Below are 22,934 nucleotides of genomic sequence, written 5' to 3' on the forward strand. Positions count from 1 at the left end.
ACCAAAGGCTCAATGACAAAGATGTGCAATGTGTTGGCCAGATGACCATATGAGTGATCCAGCCTTCTTCGTTTGCCTAAACCGATTTCACTTACAGAGGTTCACAAACACCGACATTTAATAACAGACCAAGAAATCAAAACTACAGACAGACAAGAGTCCATTCCTCCTTCATGACTGGCATGATAATTGTACTCCGACAACATCATGGAGGACTGACCTGTCTGAGTGTCACTCCTAATCAGACTTTATTCATCAGTGCCCACACTAATATCTACTCATGAGTAAGTATCTCAAGAATAACGCAACTCTTGAATGGGGTCCTCAAAATTGTCAAGCTGAGAGAGTTGTGTGAAGACCATGTAAATCAGAGATGATTAAATAATCCCACAGTGAAACAAAATCATTTGATACACAAATTATATTCCTATCCATATCTAAAATTTTCCGCTGCCATTGCGCAATTAATAAGACTATTTAAAAATACTTTTCAAGCCCAAGTACAGCAGTCAAGAGCTAAAAGTTACATAAGAGTAGTCAAAGACATCAGAAAGAGCAATATCTGCATCAAAGACGAGCCAAAGTAGATTAATCAAGAACCAGGTATTTAGCCGGTTCCACATCGCAGCACGTTGATTTTTTAGCCACAAAATTCAATTCCATAAAAAAACTGCATTAAAAAGTTAGATCATTGCACAAATTTTACTTTAAGCAAATACAGCTGTAGCAAAAACTGCGTAAAATAGATACACCTTTATTAACTTAATGTTTTTTTAAGAAAAGAACATTGCATTTAAATAAAAAACAATTAAAATTATGCTTCTATGCTCAAACAAACCAAATAACCTCCAGCCCAGAAAATCCAGTTACACAAGACCATCTTCAGCCTGTTGAGGACTGAGGTATTTCCAACAAGTATTTCTTTACAGGCTCATAGTGAGATAAAAATATACCAACACATACGTGAAACATTAATGTTTCTTCCCAGCACTCAAAGTTTGTGCATTATGATGGTCATCAAACATCATGATAAAAGCAGATGAGTCACTTGTTCTTAAGCAGTGGTCCTGTTACATCTTGTTAAAAGCTAAGATAAAACTAATTATGGAACATAAACATGAATAAGTCAGTTTGATGTTTTAAGAATGGATTGCTAATGCCTTGGTACAAATTAAGAAAAGGAAAAAAGAAGTCACATTTTATCTTTTCTTTGTTCATTTGCCTGGCAGGAGATGAGGGAATAAAACGTACTTGGAGAAATTTGTAAGGGCTCAAGAAAAGAGCTGTGCTGCAAAATGAGTAATATAAAGTGGCAATAATTGCCCACACACACTAAAATGAAGGATTTACAATAAAGTAATAGTTTATTCTCTTTTAAAGTTGTGGCTGTTGTGGAACAGGACTAACTTATCCTCTCTCACAAATGATATTTGTGTTTTTACAATACTAAAGGTCAATAAAGAAATAGTAAAGCTCCTTTTATACGCATTTACAGAATTGCACCAACTGCTATTATAGCAGCTATTTAGATTTTCCAAGTCATTTCTCATAGCTAGGAATGTGTAAAACTTAAAATTAACAAGATTTTAGGTTTCAATGTGGCAGGGGGAAACATTCATGAGTGCGTTTTGCTAAGAACATTAAATTTTCCTTATTTCTGGTGGCTGTTTTAGTTTGATCATCTCTAATGTGTATCTTTAAGTTGGTCTGCCCATTTTAGCATTTGTGTTCCACTATTCTGTGTGATATCAAGCTTAATTTATTGATTGATTGATTAAAGCTACAACTGACTGACAGTTTTTCTGAATAATCCAGTAGCACACAGAGGTTTCATTCTTTGAGGTCTGCATGTAGCTGTTTGACTGACAGGAGGCTGTAGTGTCACATTTCACACTTTTCCTGTCTTACAGCCACATCAGCAACATGTTGCTCTCTCATTCCTGGTTATTGACCAAGTCTGCTCTGGTGAAGCCAAAGGCCAATGTCTTAAAAAGGTGTCAGAACGTGGCCTAGTTTATTGGTCTGCTAATACATTGCCCTACCTATCGCTGGATGCACTTTTTTGACAAATGCTCTAAAATTAAGCAACTTTCTGTTTTGCAAATTCCTGAAGAGATAAAATAAGTTTACTGCAGGCAAATAACTGAATGCTATTTCAGTGCCAGACGATTTCTCTTCAGATAAAGTTAAAACTATGCTTTTTTGTTCTCCTTCTCCAGTCTGAGTTAAAGCCTCTCGACAAACTAGAGCTTTGTTTAATTAAACTACGATGCAATCTGGTGCCTAAAGGCATAACTAAACAATTCTGAAGTTATACCAACAGTGATATTTTCAGATGGCTTCAAAGCTACAGAGAAGTATGAGATTTCTCTTCTGCTCTCATGTCACAATGTTTTTAATCGACTGAAGTTTTGGTGTCTAGGCTACGTGGAGAGAAAACAGAAGAGATAATGCCACGATAGTTGTTCAGTGCATAACCTTCTGCATTTACACTTCCACTTTGTGACTCATTTCAATCATGATAACAAGCTACACAGCAGAGAATATTTGTTAAGGACACTCATAATGTCTGCTGAGAGGCCTACACACTGAATAAAGCATCTGAAAAGGTCTCACAAACAAATAAACACAGGCAAACTCAAATATGTTTATGTTGATTTTCAAATAAGGAAGAGAACCAGCCATGCAACCGTGACTGAGCTCACCTCATCTACTGAGTGAAAGTTTAGTACTTAAAATCATTTTCATACACCTTGACCCTACACACAATTTCTTGTATCATAACCATGCACTTCAATGTATTGCGTTTGGATTTTATGTGAGAGATCAACACAAAGTAGTGCTTCTGAATTTTCATTCACACTCACTTATTATGAAACCCAAAAAGTTAAATTCAGTGGAGCCAACTCTGTCCAATAGCTGATACATAGAGACTAACTGCATGTAATGTATTCTGAGTGTAAGTTCTGTTGAATGTTTGCTTTACTTTGACACCTCCTGTTCTGCACAGGCCTTACATTCCCCACAATCCCATGCTGCTTTTACATCGCACATCAGAGCCACACCAAACTCCAACTCCGACCCTACTTGGGGATCAATTTATGTCAGAGGTGAAAAAAAGAAAACAGTTCAAAGTGTTGAAGTCTGAGGACAAAGGGTTCTGTTAGAAATATGAACCAAATCCATACACAGATCTATGCTGTATGAGGGAGGTGATTCTAGAATCACAGTATAATTTCACTATAACCATACATTACTGGTCAAGACATGGCTGAAAGCTGCACTATGTAACTTTTATTTATTTACTTTTTTAAAGCTATAAACAGAAATGAAAACCCAAGAGAAAACCAAAACAATCTGAGATTCTTAAAGGTGCTACAGACATATCCCAAAAGAAATGTGGCTGTAAGTGGTGTTTCAAATAGTATTGTTACGTTAGGGCTGAATACTGACACACTCAGGTTTTTATTTCAAATTTTTTTTTTTTAAATCTTGTTTTCATGTATTTAACAGAAAAGTAAGACCTTTCAATGATCACATCAAAAACCTTTCTTACGGTAAATACATCAAGATTATTTGCCTGCCCAACAAAAACCGGGAAAGTTGAAAGGGTATGAATACTTTAGCTAACAAAACTCTGGTCCTTTTAGAACATTTTGACTCTCAGAAGAAAATGTTGTGTGTGATTTAAAACACGAACAAGAAAGAGAGCAAGATGATGTAAACCAGAATAAAATGTAAAGCAAGGAAAGAAAGAGGATGCAAAAAAAATCAGAAAAAAACAGCAAGTGTCAGACAGACGAACTGAATGTATGATGGCATGATGGAATGTAGGACAGTGTCAGGTGAAATCATTAAAAAAATACTTTATTTTACCTTTAAACCTGTTTGCAATTTTATCCCCAAAATATCAAAAACTGTTTTTGTAAAACCCCCAGCACCGTCATTCATTACCGCTGAATTGGTAAGGGACTATGTAAACAAAATGAGATTTATCTGCATCTTTGCACCCTGAAACTCCTCATTCATCTATCCCTCCCAACAAATCTATCCTCTCCATTTCTTTCATCCACCCTTATCCCTCCCTTCTGCCGCCTCCATCCTTCCTCTGCGGCCCACTTCTGCACAGGGGGAACAGCAGCAGCGGCTTCAATAATTCACTTCCCCTCTGAACAGGTTGTGTTTGCATTGTAGGGCGCTGCAGGCGAGAACAGAGAGGGCGAGGAAGAAAGATTAAAAACAAGGAAGAATGAAGAATGAAGTTGCAATGAATGAAGACTTTGACTACAAAGATGGAATGAAAGTTTTAAGAAATGCAGCTGTGGCCCAGGACTGTTGTTGTGAGTAATCATGATGTGGAAAAACAAAGGAGAGGGGGGAAAAATTGAGAAAATGGTTTACATGGAACAAGTAAGCTTCATTTGTGATCACAGATGCGCTTGCTGTCTTTAGTGCATGTCCTGAAAAACTGCCCTGCCAGCACGTGCCCTCAAAGGTGTTCACTTAGTAGAGACAGTAAAGTAGAGAGATTAAGGAACAACAGAAGCTCCAGAAACAGCAAAATAGTGTGCAGCACAGAAATATTTCTGTGACACCCCAACACTGTTCAAAAACACTCTGAGGACTCTCAGCCAAGAAAGCAATTGCCATCCACATTGTAGTGGGACTTATCACAAAACAACGAAATAAAATGTCAAAAGTCATAATCATTCTTTTAATTTAGGAAAAACATGGCAAATACTCGTAATTGTTTAACTTACAGTTCCTGTTTAGTTCTATTAGGTCACCTGCTTCATTTACGTCAGACAAAATGTAGTGATTGAGAAATTTCACACTAGTTGCTTATTGCATGTTAGGGAATATATACAGTATATATATATATATATATATATATATATATATATATATATATATTTGAGATTTATTGTCCTTGGTGCATTTAGCATCCAATAACTTTGTAATAGTGGTCTGTTCAGTGACACCTCCAAATAGCTATTTTGATCAGAACCTAAAACAATTGTATTACAACTAAGGCTAGATTTGAATGCATGTAATGAAACCAAACATTTTTCTGTTTGGATTGAACTGATCTGCTTTGGACTGATCAAAATTTTGTTTACATGCTGTTTGTCTGAATTGTAAAGTGCCAGGGGTTAAAATTTTAAAGTATTTTATTTTTATTTTTAATCCAATAACATGCGGAGCAAATATTTTTTTAGCTCCAAAACTTTCAAATTAATGATCTATAAAAATCTGTTTCTTAAGGCAAACTATTTTATTTATTTAAACTTAAAGACACATCTATACTTTTAGATGAAAGTTCTAAAATAAATTCAAGTTCCTTGTTCCTTCAAAAACCACTAGCCTTGATAAACATTTTATTTCAATTTAATGAAAAAATAATTCCAAAAACCATAAATGAATAAGTTTAAACTGTTGGAAACTACAACCAAACTGCGGTGTAAGTTCATAAAAGAAGCCTCCAAGTGAAGACTTCAGCCATATACGATAAATCTGTTTTGTTGCTGGAGTCCAGCCAGAGTAGCCACAGCAACTGAACCCTTTTTTGTCCCCAAAAATGTTTACAACATGTGAAACATACACCATATTTTGAACATGATTTCTAACCAACATACTATATCGCATGAACTTGAAAGCACCCTCAGTCTTGACTTTTCCCACCTGTCTTTCACTTGTACTTGTGTGCATGTACTGCTGCTTCATCCTATTTGCTCTGACAGTGTATGTTTTTCCTCCCAGTTTTTCCAGGTTTCAGGCAGAGAGATATGGCACAGCAAGGTACAGACTGGGACTTTTTTTCAAACAGTGTAACATGGGAAAATAACTGTTTGCAAAACCTGAAAATAAAATCACAAATCTCTCAAATGGCCTTTGTATTACCTCTTGTTAGGGTTGCTAAATCACATGTCCAACGTACCAGATGTCCATTATTGTGCTCCGAAGGGTAAATCTCTTGCAGGTTTGTGTCATTTTGATTCTTTTGTAAGTAGCTATTGCTCTTCAAAAGAACTACATGTAAGAATATTATTTTTTTTTCTATTTCAGTCTGGACTTAAGTAAATAAAGTTTAGGTCTCACCCTCTTTCCCACTTTCGCTCCTACTCCTACAGCGATTCATTCCCTGTGTTCCTTTCTCATGTTCTAAGCCCCTTGTCGGTCTACCTCTGTCTCCAGGGAAGCCTTTCTTCTTTTAGCTGCTCTGTATCTGGCCCTGCCCTTTTCAATGTCACTCTCACTGTGTCCCTCTCCGTTTTTAATACATGCATTTTCTTCAGCCACATGTCGTGTCTTTTTTTTTTTTTTATCCCTTTCATGAGTCAGATCCCATCCACTTTATCACATGTCAAAATTGAATAACATTTCCATTAGAGTTGGCCTGATATTTTAATGCCTGAAGTTGAAAGGTGTTGCTGTTGATGAATAAATGAGGACATACATTTTTCAGAGGTATATTTAATTCACTTGAGCTTTAGATATGTTTGATGAATTATGAAGGGGATCTCCTGTAAGGTTTTTATTTTTTTTAAGTCAGATATTTCATACATCACAGCTGCTAAAGTCTTACTTTTCAACTGTGTTATAACTGTAGGGTCATGAGATCAGATGACAAATGGGAATACTGCTGAGTGTCTTTGTATTCTTAAGTAAAAAGTGTGAAATTTACCTGATGCATAATCTTGCCTCACACTACATACTCCACAAATGAAGAATGGAAAAGAAATTACATTTTTGCAGGGTAACATGTCCTCACTGAGCCAGGGGCATCACAGTAATTGAGTTCAAAAAAAATTTCTCATGTAATCATTTGGAAATAGAAAATCTAGTTATTTTTTTTTTACCCACATAGAATACATTTCTACAAACTTGCTTCTCTGAAATTCTTTGCCTTACTTTGACAACTTCAAAGAAGATGTAAACACAGGAGCTTTCCTTCATTTTACTGGTTTAATGGTGAGAGGACAGTCACTAACTGCTGTTTTTTCTGAAAGGCATCCAAACTATTTCAAGTCAGAGAAGAACAGAAACTAAAGATGTACAGCAAAGTTAAAGAAGAAGATGTTTCAGCTTCGTGTGGTGCACACAAAAACCCTCAGGTTCAAACGTTCACCTACTTTCACTGCTTCTATTCACGTCTATTCAAATTATCCTTAGGCCCATAGAACATTTCTCACAGGCGGCTTCCTTGAATCTCCAAAATATGAATGTTTTTAAAGACCATAACAGTTGATATGCTCAAATAACGCTTTTTTGTTTTGTTTTTTTCCAAATGCCTATCGTATCATGTAACTGTTAACACAACCTATGTCCATAAAAAGAACATAGAAAACTAAAATTTAGAATTATTTCACTTGTTGCATTTGTGTGCAGTTATTTTTGCCTCCAAACTTTTATAAGCTTAATTGTGTAGTTTAACGATGTGATACAAAAGATAAAAACAAGAGTAACTTTTAAAAGCTCTGTGAAAGATGTTTACTCATAAAACAGCAGTACTTTGTTGCACATACTTTATGCAGCGCATAAAAGTGACAAAACATTACACATGCGAAGAGATTGTGTGAGGGACTTTATAATGTGTTGATCACAGCAGTTGAATTATCTTCAAAAACAATAAAACATTACTTATCTATATAACATTATAATATCTTTATTTTATTTTTTTTAAATCCCATGTTTAGAATATTCCAGATAGCTATTTCATTGTTTCAGATTAAGTGAGAGAAGTGCTGATTTTGACACAGTTTTTAAAAGTTTTTTTTGTTGTTTTGTTTTCTGGTTTCTCAACAAACTTCAGTCAGACTGTCAAATCAAAGCAGATACAGACAGTCATCTGAATATCACCTCCCTCTATGCATCTTGAGGAGTGTGTTCACACCTGTATATAGTGTTTGAACATGATTGGACCGATCAGGAGACATCTTGGAGCCAGGTGTGAATAAAGTCTTAATGATTGTATTGAATTGGAGTAAAATGGATTGATGTGAATCATATCTGCATTCATTTGTCTTTTAAAGGGCCTTGAGATAACACCAGTCGTACTTGGGAGTATAATAACTGTGGTAAACTGACATGTAATATGTTCTCCTTCATGCATGCATGGGTTCTCTCCAGCTACTCCCGCTTCCACCCAGTCCAAAAGCATGACTGTTAAGTTAATTGTTCTGGCTAACTCGCTCTTGTGTACGAGTGAGTATGCATGATTGTTGGTCCTGTTTTCATGTGTTGCTTTGTGTTGGACTGGCGACCTTCCAGGATGTAACCTCACCTCTCACCCAGTCACTGCTGGAGAAAGGCACCTAAGTCTGAGAACGTCTACAAAAGCAGCATGACACAAAATGTAAAACTGTGACTTTGAAAACTACATTGTAACTTGATCATAAATCAGCCTATTCCTGAATATAAGTATAACAGGTCGAAATTAGCACAGTCCAAGAGGTTCTCTGCATTTCCATTCTTCACAGAAAACTTAAGAGTCTGAATTGTTGTCACTTCAGCTCAGCTACCAGTCAGCAGGGTCAGAGTTTTAGGAGTGTTTTACTTGGAAAGCATATTTTTAGCCTTGAGCTGCTCCTTAAAGCAGAGGCATGAAGCAGACATTATACATTCATTTCCTAAACTGACGTTCCTTGAGACAGAGAGAGCCTCAAAGTACCTTTTTCCACGCCAACATGCAGTAACACAGTTAATCCTTTATGACGGGCAGAAACAGAGGAATGGAAACATGTCCATGGCTGAATTCTTAACATTTTCTTAACATGCTTTTTCATATAATCAATGATATTAATTAAAACCAGCTCAAACTGCTAAATTATTAACACCAATGCTGTAGCTCAAGGGGCTTGTGAGCTTATTTGATGTTACTGAGGGAGTACATCAGTCTCAAAAGGTTGTGAAATACTGAACTTCACCAAGGGTGCAAAATAGTTTATTCATGAAAATATGTGAAAATGTTTATTATTTTGCGGCAACATAAAACATAAATGTATATATCCAATGGTTAAAACTGTCCTGTCTGGTGAAAATAAGCGTAATTTAAAAATGAGAACTTTCTGCTTTGTATCATGCCTTAGTGTTTATTTCATTTTTTTACTTTAATGAGTAATGAGATGGCCGGTCGATGCACCTTTCACTCTGTCCTCATTTCCTGTAACTGTGTCTAACCTATGCGGTCTTCTTGCTCCCCAGTGTCAGCGTTCCAACCTGTTTCCCGAAAGCCTTTCTGCAGCTTTCAATGACAGTATGAGCTATGTCCTATATATGCTGAAAGTGGAGAAGTGGGTGGATTCTTGCCACTGAACTTTCAGATGATAGTGAGAATATGACAGGGCTTTGGAGGAGAAGGGTGCAGGATGTAAAGAAAGAGAAGGATACTAAGCAGAAGACGAAAGAAAATGAGGGGAATTAAAGGTTTTTTTTCTGCTGAAATGGTTTGGATCAAGAGAGGGAATTAAGATGTAAAGAGGGTGGGAAGGAAAGAAGTGGGTATGCTTTATTTGACATGCTAAGGGTATGCATGGCTGGGAAAAGAATCAGTGAGAAATGAGGAGGAGGGAAGGCATGAAGATGACAGGAACATCTTTTTTTGACAGGTAAAAGTTTAGTGGACGGGTAAAGACAGAGTGAGGGAGGAGGAGAGACGGATCAGGATGTGTAGCTGGTGGCAGGTAAATTGCTACACTGAGAACATGGTTACTTTCAGCATATCCAACAGATTATACCCCCATCTTCTCTGAGCCAGCTGAGATGGGCGGAAAAGGGATGGGAAAGTGTGAGACCAGCAGGCTAAAAGTGCGAACATTTTAAGTGTCAGAATTTTTTTACTCAAACTACCATTTGTAGGAGTGGGGGACAGAGGGATCTTTGCCACTTAGAGAGAGAAAATTTGAGACAGCTAGTGAGAATGGCAAAGAGGCAGGGAGAGGGTGAGCTCTCGGAGCAGCACGCATCACTGAATTATTGAGGCCAGATGTGTGTCAGAGCAAAAGATAGATTCTACTGTTGATCCCCTGTTGCTGTCAGAAAGTTTAGTTGGACATGACCGAATCCACCGATTGTGGTTGTTTGCTGTGGTTTCGGGGTTTTCAGCCGAGCAAAAGGATCGTAAAGCCAAACGGCACAAACACAACAGTTTCAGTCAAATTGTTGGGTTCTTACTGCCCTGTAATATTTTCCATGACATTTTTCCAAAGGAGTCTTTGCATTTAACTCTTGGGATAGATACAAGTGTGAGAAACGGGCAAGAATGGTTTCTGTTTGCTTTGAAAAACAGGTCAAATATCTTGTTTTCTAAGTGAGTCGAGAAACAACCATTTAAAAATCCCCGAGGAGATTTACACCAAAAGCTGAAGAGAGTGCCAATACAGAAATTCTATTGTTTCTTTTTCACGACAATCTGAGTTTTCTTCTCACTTAATAGCGAAAAATGAAACGTTATTGTACTGTATTATATATACTATTATATAAAAACTATCTTAAAGGACTTCATTGACACCTCTGATTTTGTTGCTGTAGAGTGCTGAGAAAACGTATTTCGGTGCATCGCAATAAAATTTGGCAAATCATATTTATATCAGAATTTCATTTTAAAAAATAAAGTCAAACTTTTTGGGATTTATTACATGTCTATTCATTTTTCTTCCTGTTAATTTTCATGTGTATCACTTTCAGTTAAAGAAACCTAAAATTCAGCTCCTCAGAAAATGGGATTACTCCACAAGACCAATGAAAGGGAGTTTTAATTATAAAATTTTAGGTTATTGGATACACAATCGTTGACAAAATCAACCATGGTTTCTGAGTTACCATGGCGATGAACCTTGGAAAAAATGTTATGCAGTGTTATGATACTAAAAATGAGTTGAACTTGAAGTCTCCTCTTTGAAACAAGTCTGGTTTAATAAAACAGATTATGTAATCCTGATGGGTTCTTTTGGATTAAAATACTCAAATCTCTGATTCTCATTATTTTTGTTGCTTTAGATACTTTGGTTATAAGCTTTATGTTTCCCCTTCGCTCATCTGTCTTATATGCCCTGACCAGCTGCTGTTTGTTTCTATCGTGCCTCAGTTTGTGAGGCCAGTCAGTGTTTCAGGCACCAGAGTTGCCCCATAGATTACCGTATCTCTTTTTATGTATTTTAGTTATTGCTCTCTTGGGAAATAAATTGTTATAGTCATGCTAATCCACTTAATCTCTAAGGTTTATTTGTTTGGTTCCTGAAGGGATCAGCGCAATTGAAACAAATCCTGAACACTGATTGATGCCGAGTTTCATAGTAAGTAGATCAGGAACCAATTATTCTTTCAGAGATGTTTGTACCATATCTCAAATAACTCTTTAAAGCTACCCTTCATCAAACTGACTTAAAAGACAAAACACTGATGTAGATGGCCATAAAAAAGTGCATCTATTTTCCCTTTGATTCAAACCTCTGAATAAGGACTGACAGATAAAAATGCTGCAACGCTTTATGAGGCAATGTGCAGGGATACGTGTTGAGGACAACGGAAAGTGAAATGAAGGAGAGAAGAAGAAAGAACAAGTGACAGGGTAAGGGAAGTGCAAGAGGAGGCAGACGGTCTCTGATGTAAGCTATGTTCTCACCACTGTTCACAACCGTCCTGTTGCCTCCATAAATAAGTTAGATGCCAAATGTTCCCTCCTTCTCATGTCCAATGCGAATGCACAACATAACACACTTACTCACAGACCTTCCTCCTGCACTCCAAGGACAACGGCACAAAAAATGCAACTAAGACAAAGTGGAAATTAAACAGTATGATGTTCTGTGTCCCTAAAATGTGACTGGAGAGACAAGCACACACCTACACACCAAGACACATGCACACAAAAACATATATTTCCTCCTGAGGCCGAGCCAGCAAGAGGTGCTTGATAATGTCTGACAGAGTGACAGGACTACAGAGGAGAAAAGTGAAGTTTGCCTGACAGTTTTTTCCAACCCACAGGGCGCCCACATTGCCCGGTAAAGCTCAGAACCACTCGGGGTGTGCATGCGTGTTTGTGTGTGTGCATGTGAAGGAGAAGGATACTGACAATTTTAAAGAGAGAGAGAGAGAGGGGGTCAGAGTGAGCTAATGATAAAAGTGCAGCAAAAGGTGAGCAGTGGAATTGGTGTTTCTGCACATGGATGTCTCTGCGTGTGCATGTGAAAACCGTGTTCTTGTGCTCATGATTGCATGTGGATGGGATGTGCATGAACTAGAGCATCATCCAAATGAAAGAGCGCCATGCAAGGTAAGGCGGTAAAAAGGAAATTTAAATAAATAAATAGTATGTGGGTTGCACTGTAATTTTAGAGAGAAAATTATAGTGATTCTGAAGGCAATTGAGAGCCTGCAAGGTATTCCTGTGGTCTGCAAAATTGCACAACAATTTACTTGTTTTCATCTAGCTTTCATCTTTGATTTATATTTTGAATAAAGTTGCAGGAAAACATTCAAAAGGAAATTTGATAATAGCAAACAGTTTGTCAGGATGTGTTAATTCTCTTTCAGTGCGCTGTAGTAGTGATTAAAGCTGACTGGAAGCATGGAGTAAAAAAAGATCAAAATAATATTCATGATGAACACTGACAAAACCTATGATATTAAACAATCAAATTATTTGGATTACAATAATTTAGAAATGTTTCATGAAACGAATAAGTTGGAAACAAACTAGTGAGTAACTTGGGGTTAGTATTATTTCCATGTAAACTTTTAAAAAACTTGGACCAAATGGACAACGTTATATAAACTTTTTAGTCGTTAGTAAGTGTCAAGCTTACTTATTGGTCCTTTGGCAAGGCTTGGAAAGAAAATCAATAATAGACTTCAGCAGGGCTTTTCACAAGGATAAAGATAAACCAGTTAGGTGGTCCAGGGCTTCGCCCCACTGAAGAAAGATCTCAACGTAGTGCATTGCAATTAATTAAAGTGCACAGAGTTTGAGCAGAGTTCATTGATTCACTAACTTACATATGAGTCCCGTTGTTATTTAAATACATTTTAATTGGAACAAGCTAACATTTACTGACCTTTGACTTTAAAAGTGGTGATTAAGTTAAATTAATTTGACTTTAAAAACGCTGATTAAGTCAAATTAATCATAAAGTTTCTTCTTTTGAGCAGTAAGAAGTCATAAGCTTTTAAGAGAACACATACATCTATATTAGCTACAAATAAATGGTTTGGATTAAGCCTCGCGTGGTCTTAGCGAGACAGTCAGGAGGAGAGCTGAAAATGTTAGAGAGTAAGAAGGGAGTCGTCCTGTCAAACTGTCACTTTCAAAAACCACCCAAAAAAAAAAACCTGTAAAAGCGCACACGAGGTCAGTGTGACCACGTCGTACCGCGTACAGAGTAAAAATCTTGTGGAGTCTTTTAATACCACGGAGGGTTACAGTTTATTTCTGTGGTAAACTCAACCAATCAAAGTTCAGACCTAAATGTAATGGTTGTTGACCCCCAAAATGACGACCCAACTCCACCCTGCATCCTTATATCTATCTCAGGGGTTTGAGTGTATCTTGTCAGAAGGTGATAAATCAAACGACCTCCCAATATGTTGTCTTAACTCTTTTATCCTTTACCCCTAGGTAGCAAGGCTAGTGTAAAACAGCTTCAGCGCATCACTGTGAGGCAGGTCTGTGGCTCCGCTGCTGACCTGTGGGTTAATAGAAATGTTGTCAGGTTTTAATATCCAGTCAAGCACAAATATAAAAGGCAAGGAGAAAAAGGAGAAGCACAAAGGATCAAGAGGAAAAATGCATCCAAAAAAAATATCTATCTATCCATCCATGTTGGAAAGACATGTTTTAATTTGGAAGAAATGTAACATAATGTAATAAATGAAACAGTCACTCAATTTCTGATGACATTACTGATTATATTCACCTAGAGTGGATGTATTTTGTTAATGTGTGCTTTTGTTGTTTCTCATGTTGTGAGGACAGAAATCTGTTCAAACAGGTGCTTTGTGTATGCATGCACACACTCCGGAAAGCACACCTGTGAAAACATTATATGTGGACACATGCAGAAAAACTGAGCAAAGAGGGAAAGAGTGGGAGAAACATGGTGGGTGTCGGATCGTGGGAGGTGAGAGATTCTAATCATCTCTAGTTTAATGCTTCAGTCTCTTCTTATCACTGTCTGCCCTCCCCTTCTCCTCTCTTCCTCCTTTGCCTCAGAGCCACCAATAAATTATGGATGCTTATTAGAAAAAGGGCAATATTCAGCATCCCAAATAAACTCCACGGCAGGAGACATAAAAGAGACGCAAACAAAAAGTGCTGATCTGAGGAGTGGAAGAGCTGGAGTTCCCGGGAGCAGGTGCTCAGGCCAGTTAAACCTGGAGTGATCTCTTTCTAGGTCATCGACATTAAGGCCGTGTGGCCGTAGCCAAAGTAGAGGAAGCACCCGAGTCTTCTGCATCTGTGGTAGCCAAATACCGCTGAATGTAAAGGCAGAAAGTGGTACTGCGACAACAGAGACGTAAACTCAAAAGACAGTGTTGAAAGGCACACTTCAGAATACCATGTGGGAATAGAATTATCAACTTCGTCTTTATTGCTGTGTGATGGACAGGAGATCTGTTAGTCCATCACACTGCGAGATGCAGTCATTGTCCCTCTCACCCAATGACAACGGCACCAGACCATAAAACACAGAAACAAGGTTTTTGAATTTCATTGGAGTCAAAAAAATACGTAAACAAAGTACTGCAGTGGAAGCAGCAAAAATGATATCCATTTTGATCTTTGACTCCATACAACCAACCAAGTGGACTACTTTGCCTGCAGGGGTAATACATAGTAGTGGACTTTTTAGTTGAGAGGTGTCAGCGCGGCAGCAGGGACAAAAGCTGTTGCTGAACTGAGTATGGTTCCAGAGTCTCTTTAAACAGACAGGAATCCCTTGTTTACAACATTATTCAGGTTTAGCTAAAGACAAAAACAGCAAATGGGACATTCTGAACCTTTTTTTTCTTTGCTGTGTTTCACGTTATGACACGTACTGCAGGTAGTCATAGTTACATATCTGTGTCTACTGAAAATTGTATTTACTTAAGCACATACGTTGGTCACTACTGGTGCTCTAACTTAAAGCACATTATTCCATTCAAAATAGAAAATTACACACTCACCACCAGGCACTTTATTAGATGAAACTTGCTACTACCGGTATGCTTAAGCTTTTGCCATAAGAACTACTTTGGTTCTGTTTGTAACAGATTCAACAAGGCGTCTCAAACACTTTTTTGAGAAGTGGGTCCATATTGACATGGAAGCATTGACAATTTATCAGCTGAATGTTCAAGTCGCAGTTTGATAATCCAACCTCATCCTAAAGTCAGTCTGAGATCTGGTGACTGTGGGCTACACTGGACGGACTCACTGAAAGCAGCTTGAAATGATTTGAGTTTTGTGACATGATGATGCCTCATCCTGCTGCAAGAAGCAATTAAAACGGGGGTGCCCTGGTCCAGTCCTAAAAAGCATCCTGCAACTTTTAGATTACTTTTTTTCTCCATCAGACCTGAATCAGTTGGCTGAATTTCCTCATCATCATGTAATTGAGCTCTGTGGAGGGCGGAAACGAGGCATGCATTTGGTTCAAGAGTGTTGGAGAAATAGTACATCTAGAAGTTGGAGGATAGTAACTCTCGGGAGCTGGATAAGGACATAGTCAGCAATAATATTCAAGAAGTGTGATTTGGTACTAAGGAGCGCAAAGTGTGCCTAGAAGATATCCCCCACTTTATTGCATAACCAACAGCAGAATAAACTATTAATATAAGGTTCAATTTCAGAAATAATCAGACCATCTACAATGCAAAACTCTAAATCACTTCTATTCTATCCCCATTCTGATTCTTGTTTTGAACAAAAAAAATTCTTTACCAAATCTAGATGGCTAAATGCAATAACTTTCTACCCTGTGATTGGTTGATTCTCTGTTTGTGTTAAGCAAACAGAGAATAATGATGGTGTATAAGAACTGAGGCAACAATAGAGTGTAATGAATCTCTGATAGAGATAAACTGGACTGAACTCTTTTCAACTTTTAACTCAAAATTGTAGTAACTGCAATAACTTTCCTGTCACTGACTGCAGCGAACAAAGCTCCTGGTTAATATGAACGCAAATATACACAGCCACACATGTATGCTGAGTTGGTAAAAAAAAAAAAAAAAACTGAATTAAATATGTATCCCAAACATTCAAATTTTCCTCGGGCGACATCTTCAAAGTGATATTAAATTAGTGTGCAATTTAGGTACATTTAACTTTTACAGTTTTTGCATTTCTTGCAGTGTTTTGCTTTATGGCCAAGGGCAAGGCCTCTCCTCCTCTGCTACTGCTGCTACAGCCCTACTTAAAATTTAAAAAAAAAAAAACCCTGTTAAGCAAAGTCATTGATTTAAGTTCATTAAATTTCCTGTTAACAAGCACATAATGAAGCATCGTATTGCAGGCTAATGCAGTCTGGATTCCATCTACAGCAGCAGCTAATGGTGCTGTGTGACTTTGTCAAGCAATCAATAATTTGGTGTCTCTGTGAACTCTGCTGCCTCGCACAGTAAGATGTGACGCAGTGCCACGGAGATGGAAAGACACTTTTTTTTCTGGTACACTCTGTCTGTGTTCAGTGGCTCTGTGAAGGATGAACATCATTCAAGATTGTCCTGACATTTTCCAAACCTCCCTTTCTGCTACAGCGTGTTGCAATTTGTTGCATGCGAATGCATGCCACATCAAACTTGGAATGCCCCCAGACTGCAGTATATCCAGAGTAAATTGAAAATCATGTTATATGTATGCAGGGATGGATGTGTGGAGATGCATGTAAAGAGCTTGTCCCAGGGAGAAAACAGTGAAAATATGGTAATAAACAAGACATTATATATGATCCTATCAGCCTTAACAAAGCGGGATTTGTAGAAACATATGGTATGCAGCTTTTTGCTCCCTCCTTGAAATAAAGCGTTACACTACCTTGGTACCTGCCAATTTGCAATCTGACAGACAGCTGTTACAAGCTTTCTGACAACCTATCAGAATTCAGAGAAGAGCAATCAATACCGAACTGCTGCAAGAAAAACAGTGACCGATCCATGATTCCCTGCTGAGCCAGCAAACTGTTGCAAAGTGAAGAAAAGTGTGGCTGCCGCAGACAAACACGTCCCACTCAGGCTCTCGCACGGCAACGTACACACACACACACACACACACACACACACACACACCAACTTCGAGGTTTAGAGGCTTGGACACTTCCCACACTTTGATGCACGAACACCTGCATGCACAGATTCACACAAGCACAAACTGACAACAACACATGCATCCAAACACACCCTGGAGAAGGCAACAGTAAATGAACCTCACAGGCGTCCAAACCGCCGACATCAATCAGGCACACTTCGCCGTTCGGTTCCCGACGGGCGCTGAGTCGCATCTGTCTGCTAAAGCAAGTGCTAAACAATTCCAAAGTGATGGAAAGCATTTTATGCATATGTGCATGCAGCGTGCCAAACTCGTTGGCTCTCTTCCCTGTTCCTCCCAAATTGTGTTGTTTACCACATTTGTGTAAATTGTGAGACCGACTGCTTTCTTGGAATGAGTCCTCTCAGTAGTCAAGTTTTACCAACGCACAGGAAAGGCGTTGCACAGGTATGCACAGCTGAGCACCGCCACGTCCGGTCCCACGTGATCCACCTGGGAGATTGGTTCCTGTGAATGCCGGCCAGTACATTCTCACAAAGCCCTGGGGCTTCTCTTCCCTTGGCAGTGACTAAAGGGGCCCAGGTGCGCAGTACAGAATCATGCCCAAGTACGTACAGTATATACTTTTTACATGGATATGCACAAAAAAAAGGCACATATGACTGATTTTAACAATTTTAGAATTTTATGTTATGTTAATGAGAAAAGGTATTGGAGAGATAGCAGTTAGCTGTGGCTATAAGAAGCATAGAGTGCTGAAGTACTGTACATCTGTGGTAGCTGTCTGAGCACTGCCACTATGCTGGCTGAAATAAGACTTGTGCACTTTTATCTTGACAGTCTTCTGTTAGGACATATAGCTTGTCATGAAATAACGCAAACTGTCATGAAAACTAAAGGATCATCACCTTTTATTTTAATTATCACGATAAGGAAAGCATGCAGGGATTCTGTACAAAAACTTCTATAAAATACTACTAAATGTAGTTATGACAAACTATTGCTTAAATCTATGCATCAAAAAAACAAAACAATTCTCACTTACTTGCTACATATTCATGTTCAATAAAGTGCAGCTTCCTATTTTTAAAACACAAATACAACTAAAGGAAACACATATATATATATGTGTATATATATACTGTCATTAAATAATGATAGCTAATAGCATTATTATTAGATTGTACATTTAAAGCAATATGTTACATTATCTGGGTATCAGTAGAAAATTTTAATTAAAACAATCACATCATGCCATGCATTTGTTTTACATTTTTGTGATAACACGTTGACACTGTGAAACCATGGAAGCCCTAATCTAACTTAAGAAAACTATTTACATTCATTGAGCTATACTGTTGCCAATTTCATAGTGAGAATTATGTTTAATTTTAATAGTAAAACAATTAAAATTGTTTTACTATTATTATACTAATATTATTATTGTTTTACTATTATATATAAGTTATTTACTTAATAACCTTTTCATTAATGAAAATGATTTTAATTTCCTCAATTAAAATGACACTGACCCGGCCTCGTTAAAAATAAAATTAAAACGACTCTAAGCGATGATGTTGATCTAACCCGGATGTTTCCCACTACAACACAAGTATGTCAATAAAAAGAAACAATATGTGATTTATTACAATTTTTAACTTATGTTTATGCAGCAAGTTGATTTTTTGAGTATACACGCACAGTGACCGATCCACACTTTGATACACAAACACCTGCATGCACAGATTCACACAAGCATGGACTGACAACACCTTCATCCAAACACACCGCGGGAAAGGCTGCACAACAAAACCTGTGAACCCTCTTCAATCGAATGCATGCTTCTAACAGAATTCATGATGGACAAATGTTAGCAAACTGTGAATGAGCCCGAAGCCAACTTTAAACAATTTTACACAACTGTGAGGGGAAATAATGAGGACAAAAAGCACAAGATCGAACCGATGGGAAACAACTAATCAAACGGATTGTACTGAGAGTTATCAAGGATCCCATATGTTCTTAACATATATTCTACAACATGTGTGCTAAAAGGGTTTTGAACAAGCAGAAACTGCTTGTCACTCCGTAAAAGCATACAGAGCTGTGTATTTCACATAAGTACAGCTCAATTTTTTTTTTTCTTCTAGCAAAGTTTGACATTTCCAGTGAAACTGAAAGACTTTTGAGGAATACATTCAGAGCTGTCTCGCTGCATTAACACTGACATTTCTGCTGTCGAGGACTACAAAACGTCCAAGGCTGTAAAGGAGGATTCCCCAAAAAACATGCAACTCGTGCTATATTAAATAAACCACGACGAGATCTGCGAACCGTCTAAGTTGTTTGTACTTTACACTCATATTGATTAGTCAGCAGGACTGTGAAGTATCAGACTAGTGCAAACCTGATTACTTAGCAAGGACCTTTACGCAGGCCTACATGCTTCTGCAAATCAAAGACTGTCAGCGTCTCTCAGCGCGACGGCGGGATGCAGGATTGTATGTGACAAGCACACTCTGTGCAACTGTGACAAAACAGAGCTTGTTTCCAATGGCTGCCACATTTCTCCAAAAGTCAAAATCAACGTATCAAAGCAGACAGAAGAGTTTTGTGTGTTCGCCTTGCCCAGAGGGACAGGAAGATGCATGTCTGGCCAGGCGCCTGTAAGCTCGGGAAACTGAGCCTCTGTAACACACAGTGAGGCTGCAGTCTTGAGAGGGCACAAATCTGAGGCCTTATCCTCAAAAGCGCAGAGTGACTGTCCTGTTTAACCTCACAAGAGACGAGCCGCATCCCAGAGAGCTTTGCCATGCTTATCCTCGCCTTCAAAACCTACTCGGGGTGTGTGGGAGCAGCTGATTCACTAAGCATGGGAATTTTTGATGACAAAAATTTTCAGACGGTTCGAGTTTGAAAATTTGTTTAGTGAAGCAAAAAGTAACTCTGTAACTCGGCCACTTCTTTAAATGCATGATTTAAAATTCTGATTTCAAGCAATAGGAAGGTTAAATGATAGTTACACTGTTAGATGTTCTGCAGCTTTTCTACCAAAGAAATGTTCTCTTCAGGTACAGTCTGTCCACCGGGAGCTGTTCTGGCAGTAGCTTAAAGGCCGTTACTGGGAGCCTATTAGGGTGTCATGCTGACATGTGGGCTATAAAGATTCTACAGTGAGTTAAAAAATGAACTAATTCTCATCACTAACACAACGTGGCTAGGTCGGTCTGAACTTGCCAAGCATGGAAGGAGGCTGCAGTCTGGATAATGAGGAAATAAATTGTCATCGTCCTCTTACCGTAAACTCCTTGCCCCCAAACAAGAGGATGCACACTGGAAAACAAGACAATCCAGAAAAGCTCCATGTTCAGCTCAGCTCCGTCATAACCTGAGAGAGGCAAGAATGTTGAGATGAGAACAGGAAAAAATAAAATAAAAATAAAGAGTTTCTTTCGTTTCTTTTTTTTTTTTGTTTGTTTTTTTTGTTTTTTTCTTTTTTCATGGCCAGCTGTGTCTCTTTCAACCCTGTAAGCCGTGACAATAATGTTTCGGAGCAATTTACTGCGCGCTGCAACGCCTACATCGCCTCATTCAATTTAAAGGGCGGGTAATTCAATCACGACAGCGTGGATTATACAGAGCTTACAAGCGGCGCTGTGTGTTAGAGAATTGGAGATTGACGGGATTGTTGAGGGTTTGATGTTTGGCTTCTGTCTCCTGCTGAGGCAGGTGTAGTCGGGACAGGAGCGGACCGGAGGATTACAGCGCAGTGAGGAAGGACGGTGGATTAAAAACAAGTGGAGCAATACATCCACTCTTTACTCCAAACATCCTAAAATAACAAACTGCCGTTTCCAGATAAAAAACAGCATAGTTTTTATTTTCCTTCCTTTTTTTTTTTTTTTTTTTAGTCTAGCATGGACCGATGTAGATGCTGCAGGTTTTGGTTCGGAATCGGTGGGAAAACCGAGGAAGAGGAATGAAAATGAGAAGGAGTCGGGAGATAATGAAGCCTCTTGTGTGACTCCTCTGACCTAACATGTTTTTATAACCGGATGGCTGCATTGGCAGGTTGCATTAGAAGAAGGCGAGCTGTGATTAAAGTTTCATTGTGACGCGTGGGGATTAAAGCAAAGCGAAGATAGAAATAAAAAAAAAAGCTTTAAAATCGCACAAGTTGAATGGCTTAAGCGCAAAACAGAATATTATGAGACAGATGATCAACTTTGAGACCATATTGTGTAAGTAAATAGCTTTTTTGTTGTTTTTATTTATTTATTTTTTTTAAGAAGCAAAGTACAAGTTAATTAAAAATGTAAGATGGATACAAATTCAACGCCTGGGTTCTACCTTGTATCTCCAGGCGCTGCGCACTCCTCCCGGCTCAGCAGCAAGAAATCCTCCGATCTCAGCTCCTCTTCTCCTAAAACACCAGTTGAAAAGTTATATATCCTCTTCCACGGAGAGCGTGAAAAACAAAACTCCAGTCGGAACACCGATGTAGTGAAGTAGCGCGTTCCAAAAGAATTTCCACTTGAACTTTTTGTTGTTGTTGTTGTTGTTTTAAGTGCGGCAGCGAAGCGCACAGCAGAAGTGATGATGGAGTCTCCTCCTCACAAATATAAAAAAGTGAAAAAAAGAAAAGAAAAAAACCTAAACCTTCTAAAAAAAAAAAAAAAAAAAAAAAAAGGAACCCAAGCAAGTCCTTTTAAATATATAAATATATACCCTAAACCTTGACTACTCCTTGAATTTACTGAGAAAGGCGTGGTTGAATTGCTGCCTCTCTCCCTCTTTGGCCGGTGACAGTCTAGTGGAGCCTCTCTAAATGATGCGCTCTGAGAATGAGCTCCACTCTCCGCTTGTTCAATCAGCACTGTGTCTGTGGAGTCCGGGGGATGCTGGCCAAGTGGAATGTGTGCAGACTGAGAACGACCGCCCCTGTCTGTGCGTGGAGAGAGAGAGAGAGAGAGAGAGGCACAGAGAGGAGAGGGGAGGGAGGAGAGGGGAGGACAGGCGCGGGGATGCGCTCAAGCTTCACAGCTCCACACTGAACAGGTTGTCAAAGAAGCATCACTGCTCCCACTCCCAGTTTGTTTTCCGCTCTCACTTAGGTTTCCACGGGACGCCTTTACCATGCCAAGGGGCGCGGTGGTCTTCCTCTTTTTCAGTCTATCCTTCTATTTGGTGCTCGCCAACAATCTGTGCCTATTGAAAAGCGCTCTGAAACTTCTTTACTTTGATGCAGGACTAACCAACCAACGCAAACAACCACTAACCTCACTGCGTAAACCCGTTTTGTAAGAGAGCAAAACAACAAACAAGCAAACAAACAAAAAAAAAAACATGGTTGACCTAGTACCCGTGCACACACCGACCAACTCCCTCCTACATCCACTCTTTCACTTCCTCCTGACACCAAAGTTGTTCGCGCGACGTCTGTGTGGGGCCACAGGAGGGCGTGTTTCAGTTCACAGGCGCGTGCAAACAGTGTGCAGCTCTGTTTGTTTTCGAGGTGATGGGATTTGAAATCAGCTTGTGTTGAGAGAACCTCCCTTCAACAGATGAGTTCAGTTTGTCACTGAAAAGGTCCTCCAAGTAGAACTACTGGATGCTTTAAAAGTGACTTTTAGTCATCCAACAATTTTGAACCGCTACCCGAGCTGTGAAAAGCAAGAAATCA

General features: G+C 38.6%; 1 protein-coding gene across 2 annotated transcripts in view; it reads right to left on the bottom strand.

Annotated features, from left to right (window-relative positions):
- mdga1 (MAM domain containing glycosylphosphatidylinositol anchor 1) overlaps nucleotides 1-22,170 on the bottom strand; it is a 182,254-nt gene extending 160,084 nt beyond the window's left edge. For both annotated transcript variants that reach the window (XM_032561218.1, XM_032561217.1), the window contains exons 1-2: nucleotides 21,602-22,170; nucleotides 20,550-20,639 (exon numbers count right to left, since the gene is read on the bottom strand). In XM_032561218.1, the coding sequence (XP_032417109.1) occupies nucleotides 20,550-20,616 (67 nt within the window). In that variant the 5' untranslated portion in view covers nucleotides 20,617-20,639; nucleotides 21,602-22,170. The remainder of the gene's footprint in view (nucleotides 1-20,549; nucleotides 20,640-21,601) is intronic.
- Between the last annotated feature and the right edge of the window lie 764 nt (nucleotides 22,171-22,934).

This window comes from Xiphophorus hellerii, chromosome 4 (assembly GCF_003331165.1).
Source record: "Xiphophorus hellerii strain 12219 chromosome 4, Xiphophorus_hellerii-4.1, whole genome shotgun sequence".
In the NCBI taxonomy this organism is placed as follows: Eukaryota; Metazoa; Chordata; class Actinopteri; order Cyprinodontiformes; family Poeciliidae; genus Xiphophorus; species Xiphophorus hellerii.